The sequence below is a fragment of the Octopus bimaculoides genome, chromosome 4, assembly GCF_046866305.1.
Source record: "Octopus bimaculoides isolate indiv1 chromosome 4, ASM4686630v1, whole genome shotgun sequence".
Taxonomy (NCBI): domain Eukaryota; kingdom Metazoa; phylum Mollusca; class Cephalopoda; order Octopoda; family Octopodidae; genus Octopus; species Octopus bimaculoides.
This window is the reverse complement of record NC_142931.1, coordinates 118,545,984-118,558,534: the sequence shown is the minus strand read 5'-3', so window position 1 is coordinate 118,558,534 and position 12,551 is coordinate 118,545,984. Positions and strand designations below refer to the sequence as shown.

At 34.3% G+C, this 12,551-nt stretch overlaps 1 protein-coding gene across 1 annotated transcript; it reads left to right on the top strand.

The window, feature by feature from the left end:
- The first annotated feature begins 11,989 nt into the window (after nucleotides 1-11,989).
- Nucleotides 11,990-12,289, top strand: LOC106882717 (protein ZBED8L-like). Its single transcript, XM_014933488.1, has one exon. The coding sequence runs from the start codon at nucleotides 11,990-11,992 to the stop codon at nucleotides 12,287-12,289; it is 300 nt and encodes a 99-aa protein (XP_014788974.1).
- The last annotated feature ends 262 nt before the right edge of the window (nucleotides 12,290-12,551 follow it).

The following is a 12,551-nucleotide window of genomic DNA, read 5'->3' as shown; positions in this document are numbered from 1 at the left end:
AATTTATTCGACTATAATGTTCTGCGCAGCTTGTACACAGTATATACTATTATGGAACAAACTACTACTACTACAAATTATTATTACTACTACTACTATCATAACTTTAGACCTTGATTAATAACTGAGTGAGGTATAATTGTTTGTTGTAATTTCTCAGGATTGATATTTCCTATCATATTAATGTTTATTAGGTAGTCTATATAGTTAGTTCCAGGTCAGCTTTGATTGATCGGAATTATGATCAAAGATTTTCCAGCATTGACTAACTCATTTTTTATATATATATATGTGTCTGGGAGTGGAGGCACAATGGCCCAGTGGTTAGGGCAGAGGACTCGCGGTCATAGGATCGCAGTTTCAATTCCCAGACCGGGCTTTGTGAGTGTTTGTTGAGCGAAAACACCTAAAGCTCCACGAGGCTCCAGCAGGGGATGGTGGCGAACCCTGCTGTACTCTTTCACTACAACTTTCTCTCACTCTTACTTCCTGTTTCTGTTGTGCCTGTGTATTTCAAAGGGCCAGCCTTGTCACACTGTGTCACGCTGAATATCCCCGAGAACTACATTAAGGGTACACGTGTCTGTGGAGTGCTCAGCCACTTGCACGTTAATTTCATGAGCAGGCTGTTCCGTTGACCGGATCAACTGGAACTCTCGACGTCGTAAGCGACGGAGTGCCAACACTATGTCTGGGAATATGTTATCCTATCTGTAATTTTCATTGGCTATTTTTTTCAAGGTTGCATTTGTGAGTGATTTGAATGAAATTTGGCTGTTGTTACTAGCATGTTGAATGACCACATAGGTGTTATTTTATTGGTTCTTTGATAGCTGGGTTGAACTGAAATGTGTAGATGTTAAATATTCTGCAGAAATATACAAGAAATACAGAATGCCTGTCATGGAATTGAACTCAGGATCTATAAAGTTGGTAGTCCAATTCCATATCCACATATAGTGAATTTTGTCACATAGAGGCTCCATCATTTGTATGTATTAGATATATATATATTTATTGGATGTGGAGGCGCAATGGCCCAGTGGTTAGGGTAGCGAATTCGCGGTCATAGGTTCGCGGTTTCGATTCCCAGACCAGGTGTTGTGAGTGTTTATTGAGCGAAAACACCTAAAGCTCCACGAGGCTCCGGTAGGGGATGGTGGTAAACCCTGCTGTACTCTTTCATCACAACTTTCTCTCACTCTTACTTCCTGTTTCTGTTGTACCTGTATTTCAAAGGACCAGCCTTGTCACACTGTGTCACGCTGAATATCTCCAAGAACTACGTTAAGGGTACACGTGTCTGTGGAGTGCTCAGCCACTTGCACGTTAATTTCACGAGCAGGCTGTTCCGCTGATCGGATCAACTGGAACCCTCATCGTCATAACCGACGGAGTGCCAACCAACCATTTATTGGATATAGAATGATGAGAAGTCAAACTCTTGATGAATAAGGTTGTCAGCTCAGTTTGAATGTCCAGTTTGGATCCCCCTTCACGAATTTAATTTCATTTTAACTCTTCCATTTCCATATTTCTATTGAAATACACTGCCTCCAGTCTATTAATTCTGGAAATAACTAATTTTTTGAAATAACTCTGCCATTATTAAGCTGGTGGGTGAAAGATAAATTAACATGAAATTTTGATAGGTTTTACTTTAGATCACTTTAAGACAGGAAGTTTCTATCATAGCAGCAGGCACAGTGTCAGTTGGAATTAAGAAGGCAGTGGATTTGCAGGACTGTTTAAGAAGAAAACAAAAAAAAAAAATAATAATAATAATAATGATAATAATAATATCCAATGTTTATTTACAGGGGTTATTTTATTGACCCCCTGCTAGCATTGATTTTGCCTTTCATCCTTCTGGCATCAATAAAATAAGAACCTGTTAAGTACTGTACGTGTTGATATGAATGCTATACTCCTCTTCAAAAACTCATGGACTTGTGTCTGCCTTTCAATCAAAGAAACACTATGGGCAACGCATGATGTCTCTAAGTATTCCATCCTTTTATATAAGAATAACTGATATCAGTTAGTTGATGTTGCTTTCACATCTAAATTCAGTGAAGGGCCTGTAATATATACTAAATATATGTATTATATTATATTCTGTAATATATATATATGAAATTTTGATTCAATAACCTATAACTTTCCTGTTTAGACATTTGAAAATATATTGGTAAAAGAGAAATGATGTGGTGAGTTGGTAGAAACAGAAAAGTCTTTGACTAAATAACACATTGTATTCTGTTTTATCCTTCTCTTCTCTTCTATATTATGAGTTCAAATCCAGCTAGGTTTCATTTTTGTCTTTCATGCCTCTGAGGTTCAGTTGACTGTAACTTCCTCCACAAGAAACGGCTTCGTGCCTCATCAGATGTATTTAATGTGTAATATTGGTGAGCCAGTATCAAACAATCATTTATACAAGGTTGATAAAATAATACAAGCACCAGTAATATACTGAGATTAAGTCTATTGACTGTACATACTCCTCTTCTACAGACATGAATATTTGTTGGTAAGAACTTCATTTCACTATTAAGTATCAAATTTTCTTTTCTATTTCCTGAGAATTTTATGCTTAACATTTTACTACTGAAAAACAAAAGCAACAAAAAAATACTGCCTGAAAAAAAATGTGTTTTTTTTTTTTCTTGCATATTTTTCTCCCTTGTTATTATTGTTCTGCAATTAAATTTACAAATAAATGATTGTGTTGTTATATTTAAGATGGCTTTATTCTTTTGTTATCTTTTGAACATAAGAAATAAAATATACCACAAATAAATGTAGTAGCAGTAGTTATAATATTCATTTCATAGACACATGCATGTGTGTATGTGTATGTATGCCTGACTGTGTGTGTGTATACATATATATATATATATATATATATATATATATATGTGTGTGTGTGTGTGTGTATGTGTATATATATATATATATATATATATATATATATATATATATATATATATATATGTGTGTGTGTGTGTACATATATGTGTATATATATATATTCACATCTCCATCATATCATTTCCATTATTACAACCACTACCACCACCATCACCACCTCATGTATTTTATACTATCATCATCATCATCATGACTTCTTGCAGTATCAACAATCATGGGTTGCTGTGTGGCTATCAGACCGGACGAGAGATCAATAAATACCTATTACAGTCAACCAAGACTAACTTGTTCTAACAACAACAGCAACAACATGCACACGCACGCACACACATACACATCCATATACCTTACGCATTCTCACATACATGCATAATGATCTACCCATAAATTGCTCTCTTTCTTTTTATATATATATATATGTGTACATATATATTTATATATGTGTGTATGTTTGTAAAGTGGGCTGTGTATATATATATAATTTCTTTTGTTTATATTATGATACAAAAATAATGTACCTATACTGTTGAAAGTGTGTGAAACCCAATATATTTGTAATACGTTAGGTAAAGAAGATTACATAACATAATACCTAAAACATAGCTTCATTCAATTGGCTCTTTAGTTGACTGTATATATCAGGAGATTGAGAAGAAATGACAAGCAACAGTTTCAAATCTGTTCACTGCACTGCACTTTTGCAATGTTTTCACTACCAATATATCACAGGTATTATTATTAAGGAGCTAATCATTCAAAAGCTACCAGCTCCAGTACAACTGTTCATTTCAACACCGAAACCTGAAGGAAATCACAAGATTTTCTAAATATATTAGAAGATCAATAAATAGAAATGAAACTAATGGTATTATATGGACAATACTAGATATTACAGGGTGGGAACACTAAGCAGTGATGTGTATTCATGCAATGTTGGCACTCTGTCAGTTACGACGACGAGGGTTGCTGTTGATCCGATCAATGGAACAGCCTGCTCGTGAAATTAACGTGCAAGTGGCTGAGCATTCCACAGACACGTGTACCCTTAATGTAGTTCTCGGGGAGATTGAGCGTGACACAGAGTGTGACAAAGCTGGCCCTTTGAAATACAGGTACAACAAAAACAAAGAGTGAGAGAAAATTGTGGTGAAAGAGTACAGCAGGGTTCGCCACCATCCCCTGCTGGAACCTAGTGGAAATTTAGGTGTTTTTGCTCAATAAACACTCACAACGCCCGGTCTGGGAATTGAAACTGTGATCCTACGACTGCGAGTCCACTGCCCTAACCATTGGGCCATTGCGCCTCCACCATGCAATGTTATTACCAGTCCAAATATGCTTGTGACACGTTGAAACTCATAAGAAAGCCATTCACTGCATTTTGTCAGCTGATTTTGCTGTGTTCTAATTTTACACCATTTGTCTACAGTAAGAAATGTTCATGACAAAACACAGTGAATGATTTTCTTACAAGTTCAAACATACCACAAGCATCTTTGAACTGGTAATAATATATTTCATCAATACTAGATATAATACCATCATTCACAGATGAAATACCTTACTGTTGCATTAGTCACACCGAGAAACTTCATATTATTAGTCACACTTTTTCAAAACTAAACCAAAGGAATGAACTTATTTTTACCGAGAGATACGTGTCCCAATTCCTTTGTGTTGACTTTAAAAGAACTTTTCTTAATGCAGGATGAAGAGCAATTTGTGTCAGGGAACATGTAATTACCTGAAAGCACTGTGAATGCAATTTAAATCTCTATTAAATTAATATGTAAGTTGACTTACCTTGCAGATGACAAGCATAAATGTGTATATATATATATATATATATATATATATATATATATATGCAAGAAAGTATACTAGTCCCTTAATATCCAATACTTAATATTTAATATTCAATATTCAATATTTCATTTATTCAATGAGACAATCAATACTTCATTTCATTTTACTGAATAAATTATATATTCTATATCCTACATTAATATTTTAAGAATATAAATAAAACATAAAAAACAGACAGATTTGGAATTCCTTTGAATAATATATTCCTCTATACACTATCATACAAGTCCCTTTTATATATATATATATGATCATCACCATCATCATATCCGTCTTCCATGCCGACATAGGTCAGAGAGCTGGATAGAATCTGCTGAGCTAGAGAACTGTGTCAAGCTTCAATTTCTGCTTTGGCATGGTTTCTACAGCTGGATGCCATTCCTAACACTATTTACTTTACAGAGTATACTGAGTGCTTTTTCCATTGCACCAGCACTAGTGAGATTACAAAGTAGCTTGCAGTTCTTTTACTTGTTCCACTCATTTAACTGTGGCCATGCTGGAGCACCGCCTTTAGTTGAACAAATCAACCCCAGGACATACTTTTTGTAAGCCTAGTATTTATTCTATTGATCTCTTTTGCTGAACTGCTAAGTTACAAGGATGTAAACACACCACCATTGGTGGTAGGGGACAAACACAGATACACAAGCATATACATATATATGTGTGTGTGTGTGTACGACAGGCTTCTTCTAGTTTCTATCTACAAAATCCACCCACAAGGCTTTGGTCGGGCCATGGCTAGAGCAGAAGACACTTACCTAAGGCGCTACACAGTGGGACTGAATCTGGAACCATTTGGTTGGTAAGCAAGCTACTTAACACACAGCCAGTCTACTGAAATAATAGCAGAATCACTGTAAATGTTTTGTTCCATGATCTTAAACTATGTTAAATCATTTTGAATGTCTTTTATCTTGAAGTTCATGAATTCATCTGATGAAAACAATTTCTTTATAATGATGTAATGTTTTCATTAATCAATAAAGGATTCGTTAGAAACAGCTGTTATGTATTGTGACACTTGTACCTCAACTGTTACTCATAATTTATATATATATATATATATATATATATATATATATATATGGGGAAAGTAAGAAGAAAATGCACATTGGAAATCAAAAAAGTAAAGGCTTTTTATGAAAAGTAACGATAGATATATACAATTAGATGAACTGAGGTAGGAATAAAAGTAATAAAAGCCACTCGGAGTGGTTGGCGTTAGGAAGGGCATCCAGCTGTAGAAACTCTGCCAGATCAGATTGGAGCCTGGTGTAGCCATCTGGTTTCACCAGTCCTCTGTCAAATCGTCCAACCCATGCTAGCATGGAAAGCGGACGTTAAACGATGATGATGATGATGATAATTATGAATTGTTAAAGAGATTCAAAAGCATACCGGTTTTGTAAAATTACTGATCACTGCTTATATATGTACATCTTTTTACGTATGTGCGTGTGTGTATATATATATACACACACACACACACACACACACACATATATACATATATATATATATATATATACATATATATATATATATATATATATATGTATACATACATACATATATATATATAGAGAGAGAGAGAGAGAGACAGACAGACGGACAGAAAGAGAGTTAAATAAGAAAAAAAAAATCATTGGTACAGTATTATATATTTTCAAAAATGAATAGAAATGGCTTTTCTGCTAATTTTTCCACTTTAAACTTATAAACATCTAATTATTAAAGTGGAAAAATTATCGGAAAAGCCATTTCTATTCATTTTTACAAATATGTGTATGTATGTACATATATGTATATGTATGCATATATATGTATGTATACACATACACACACACATATATACAGACACACACACACTCACACACACACATACAACATGCTGATATGTTATTTGTCCAAAATTATTAAGATATTAAGACTAATTTCCCCAATGGTTAATAAGCCTAGTTTATGGTATTTTCTCTGTTGCTAACTAGACATAAACAAAAACACATACATTCATCCGACTGGTATACCAATACAAATGTTGGTCTCAATAACAATATCTGTTTCATTAGTTTAGTCGAACCAAAACTTAGTTCTAGCAGTATTGGGTTACTACATCTGACCTTTTAACTTAACATAGAAAAGTGCAACTTAGAAAAGTCAATGTCTGGTGTTTACTGTAAGCTGTCTGGTTAAGAGGTTTGCTGTATAATCACAAGCTATCAGGTTCCAACTCAGTGAGTATTCTCTGTTATAGCCTTGGGGGTTGATCAATGCTTGTGTATGAAATTTGGTCGACAATAAAGACATAATCAGTATCTCTAACATAATAGGACAACAAATATATATGTGTTACATTTTCCACAACATTAAACATAGAGTAAAATTATAGACATAATTGATATATCTTTTATATTTTATGTGTTTCAGTCATTAGATTGTGGCCATACTGGGGCACCGCCTTGAGGACTTTAGGCTGAATGAATCCACACCAATACCTTCTTTTGTGAGTCTGGTACTTCTTCTATTGTTCTTTTGCTGAATTACAAAGTTACAGAGATGTAAACAAACCAACACTGGTTGTCAAGCAGTGGTGAGGGACAAAAACACACGTATATATATATATATATATATATATTAGTAATGGTTTCAAATTTTGCCACAAGGGCAGCCATTTGGGGGGAGGGGATGAATCAATTATATTGACCCCAGCGTTGAGTTGATACTCATTGCATAAATATTTAATGCATCACTATGCATCATCATCATCATCATCGTTTAACGTCCGCTTTCCATGCTAGCATGGGTTGGACGATTTGACTGAGGACTGGTGAAACCAGATGGCTACACCAAGCTCCAATCTGATTTGACAGAGTTTCTACAGTTGGGTGCCCTTCCTAATGCCAACCACTCCGAGAGTGTAGTGGGTGCTTTTACGTGCCACCGGCATGAAGGCCAGTCAGGCGGTACTGGCAACGGCCATGCTCAAAATGGTGTATTTTACGTGCCACTCGCACAAGAGCCAGTCCAGGGGCACTGGCAACGATCTCGCTCGAAAATCTTACAACGGCCAGTCAGGCGGTTTCCACAAATCACATGTAACCCCAAAAAACTGGTTCACCAATTGGCATCATAGAATGTGACCAACATAATAGAATAGGACCTTTATTTGCATATTCAAAATGTATCCCATAAACAAATTAAAAAGGTATATATATGTATATATGACAGGTTTCTTTCAATTTCCTTCACAAGGCTTTGATCAGCACAAGGCTATGATAAAAGACATTTGCCCAAGGTGCCATGCAGTGGAGCTGAACCCAAAGCCATGAGGTTGGGAAGCAAACTTCTTACCACACAACCACTCTGATATGTTTAACCTAACAAAACAAGTTTGTTTGATATGCATTCAGCAATCTTAATTATGGAACAAACACTCTCTCACAAAGAAATATTCAAAACCTTGAGCACCATAAAGAGAATTTTGAAAATCTTTCTGTCTGTCTATCTTTTTTTTGTCTGTCTTGGATTGTCAGATAAATTAATTCCTTTTTTTTTTTAATTGGCTCTCTATATATATGAAAACAGGTCAAATTTATTCAAATTTGAAAACGATAGTTAAAAGTTGTAATGGAAAAAATGTGCTATAAAAAAAACCCATGAAACTCTACGGCAAAAATATTTTTTGTGTAAATAATATTAGAAAAGATTAAAATGAATGGGAGAAAAGTTAAATGAATTGATCTGATAACCTAATGTGTTTGTATGTGTGTGTGTGTGTGTGTGTATTTGTATTTGCCCTCCACCACTGCATGGCCACTGGTGTTGGTTCATTCATGTCCCCATAACTTAGTGGTTCAGCAATAGGAACTCACAGTAAAGTACCAGACTTAAAAACCTAAGTAATAGAGTCGATTTGTTCAACTGGGCTCTCCAAACTGGTACTCCAGCATGGCCTCAGTCCAGCAGCTGAAACAAGACAAAGATAACAGATAAAAAAAATTATGCGTCAAAAAAGAAACAAAGTTTTAATTAACTGGATTTTTTTTTCATGAGTCTCACTTTGGTTTCTGATTTAGGCACAAAACCAGTGGTTTTCAATGAAGGGTTTCAGATGATACCATCAACCCCAGTAGTCAGTTGAGAATAAAGTGTCACTCAAGTACTGACATGGATGGTATTGTCTTACTTAACCCAACAGACCATTGCAGAAGAATGTCAAACAATGGTAAACTTGAAGCATGATGTGAAAAAATTCAAGAGAAAGATTCTGGAAAAATACAAATGTGATGACCTGGAAAGAACAACCAAAAGAGACCGATAGAATAAGTACTAGGCTTAGAAAGTGTTATACGGACTGTTAGATTTGTGTTCGTCTGAGGTCCTGTGTTTCAATGTAGTTCGTCTGAGGTCCTTGTTTCATTGTTGTTTTGAATGACTGTGGAAGTCGAATGTTATTGATATATATGGCGAAGACATGATTTTTGTTTCTTAATAACGAACATTCGGTGAGTGCGTTCTTTGTATATAATTTAATAATAAATGTAATAACTAAACTGTACAACTCGTTGTCTTTTCTCTGCGAGTCCCCCGAGAGGAATACAACACAAAGAATAAATCTTGGGGTCGGTTTGCTCGACTAAAGGGGGTGCTCCAGCATGGCCGCAGTCAAATGACTGAAACAGGTAAAAGAGTAAAAGAATAAAGAGAAAATTGAAAAAGATGTTTCCTCAAGTACTATTGGAGGACTTAGGTCTATGTAAAAAGACTAAAGTCTGCTTTCAAGTAAGTGAAAACGCTGAGCCTGTATTTAAATCTAACAAAAGCACCATTTGTAGCAACTGAAGTCATAAATGAAGAGTTAAGCAGACCCGTAAAGAGTGGAATTATTAAAAAAGTGGATTACTCTAAGTGAGCAGCGCCCATGGTGTGCATTCAAAAGAAAAGTAAGATTAGGCTGTGAGCCGACTTCTCTACAGGATTGCCTAAAGCAGTGTTCTCCAAACTATGTATCGCAACACATTAGTGTGTCACCAGCAGGACGTAGGTGTGTCGCAAGTGTATGGGAAACCAGTATATAAAATACCCAATACCAATTTACTTCAGCTTTTCAGAATTTATTTATTAACACTGTGAACATGTCAATGCATGTACCTACCAGCTGTTTCCCACTTAATGTTTGGAGGTGAGATGAAAAAAGACAAAAAAGACAAAAAGGCACAAATAATCTTCCATATATGATGCTCATTTTCATTCAGTGTGAAAGAATTAACGTATTGCAAGCGTTATTCTCTTGTCCAAAGTAAACTGAAAATCAATTTAAAATTTTCAAATCCACACTTGTTTTAGTGAGTGAAACACACTGGATCTACTTTCAAATTGCCTAAAGTTATTGCTCACCTGTACTAGTATTATGCATTTCCGCGGGTGAACTTATAATTATGAAATCACATTAAACTCATGTTACACTTGCCCCTTGTTCATCAGTTTCACAGGCTTAGCCTTAGGAACCAGGTGTTCTAATTAATTGCAACGTGCCATTTCTAATTTTATCATGCTTAGTGCTGGTAATATTAATTACATGTTTAGTTATTATAATGTTATGATAAATCAGCTTAGTTTTATTCATAAACTGTAATTAAATTACCCATAAAATGAATAAGTTTTTAATTAAGAAATGAAAAATTGCAGATGACATTTCCAATGAACAAAATTTAACAGCTACAAAGGAAACCAAACAGCTGTTGACTGACCTGCATCAGTGAGTGAGAAGGGCACAGGAAAAGTTTTTAAGCCTCATTTATACAACAAAGATTATATAAAACTTGGCTTCACATTTTCTAAAAATGAAAACGACTCTAGTGCCCTGTGTTTAGCTTGTGGGGATATACTTGCAAACAAAAATATGGTACCAAACAAATTAAAGTGTCATTTCAGTACTAGGCATGGAAATTTGTCAACAAAACCAGTGGAATTCTTCACTAAACTTTCAAAATCTCCAAAAAGGCAGGCTGCAATGTTCACAAAAAGAATGAAGACATCAGACCAGAGGCAGTTACTTGGTTGCTCAAATAAATGCCAAAAACAAGGAAAGACATAGTATTGCTGAAAGTGCTATAAAGAAATCTTGCTATGCTATTGTTTAATCAATGCTTGGACCCAAAATTGAGATAGAAGTTAATAAAATTTCTCTGGCAGATAATACATTTGAAAGACCAATTCAAGACATGTCTAATGACATTAAGCTGCAAATGAAGGATATTTTTCAAGATAACATGATGTTTGCATTGCAGTTAGATGAATCAACAGTTCACAATGGGTTAGCACAACTGATGATTTTTATACATTTCATTTATAATGACAGAATTATTGAGCAATTCTTGTGTTGTCTAGAACTTCCATTGAGAACTAGAAGTGAAGACAATTTTCAACCTTTAAATTCTTTCATGAAGGAAAATAATTTGTTGTGGTTAAAGCATGTAGAAATATGCACAAATGGCACGCTCTCAATGGTAGGTTAAGTAAAAGGTTTTATAACTTTAGCTAAAAATGGGTATACATACATTATAATTACTTATTGTTTTTGCATTGCAAAGCCTTACTTGCACAAACTGTTAGAGATGATAAATGAAGTGATTCAAATGGTCAATTACATCAAAAGTAAACCTTTTAAGTCAAGATTATCTGCTCATAGTTGTGAAGAAATGGGAGCAAATTTCAAGAAACATCTACTACACACAGTGGTTCATTGGCTTTCAAAAGATCGTGTTTTGCCATGTATATGAATTGAGAGAAATGATGCTTAAACTTTTTGAAGAAAATCAAAAAATGAATTCCACGATCTGATTCAAGACAAACTTTGGTGCACAAAATTGGTATATCTTTTGGATACATTTAAACATTTGAATAAAATTAGCACATGTATTCAAAGGAAAGCAGAAAATACTTTAACATCAGCTGATAAAATTTGTGCAATGAGAGACAAGATAACAATTTGGAAACACAAAGTAAAAGAAAGAAATTTTGAAATGTTTTCCAAAACTTGTGAGTGAAAGTCAAAATGTGAGACCAGCTTGTTAATTGTTGACCATTTAACATTGCTTAGAGAAAAACTTGATTATTATTTTCCAAATATTGAAATCAAAACAACTACAATTTGATCAGAAATCCATTTCTTGCAACTGCAATGATTGATTTTTCACTTACCAAAGAAGAACTAGCTGAAATCAAGAATAATAGGTGTCTATTATTGATTTATGAAATGGGTAACTTACAGAACTTTTGGATTCGTGTTTCAAAGAAGCATCCAAACCTAGCTGAAAAAGCTTTACAAATTCTTTTGCAGTTTTCTACTACATATATTTGCAAGACATCGAAATGTGGAAACTTGAAAATGCTTGATAGTGAAATGCGAATGTCATTATCTACTATTCCACCTAATACCCAAAATCTCTGTTCTTCCCATCAAACTCATGTATCTCACTGAAATAGTAAGTTATAAAAGTTATTTTTTTTATTAATCCTTGCACATATTTACTGATTATTATTGGTAAATGATAACTCACATTTCTCTTGAAAATGTATTTTGTTTTGCTTACACATTATATATTTATAAAATATAAACGAAAGGTTTTCTCGACATATTCTGCTATTAGAATTAGTTTATGTATCAACATCTTATAACTATTGTAGATCATATTAAAATAATTAACGTCACTAACCAGAAGAGTTCGAAAAACACTGGCTAA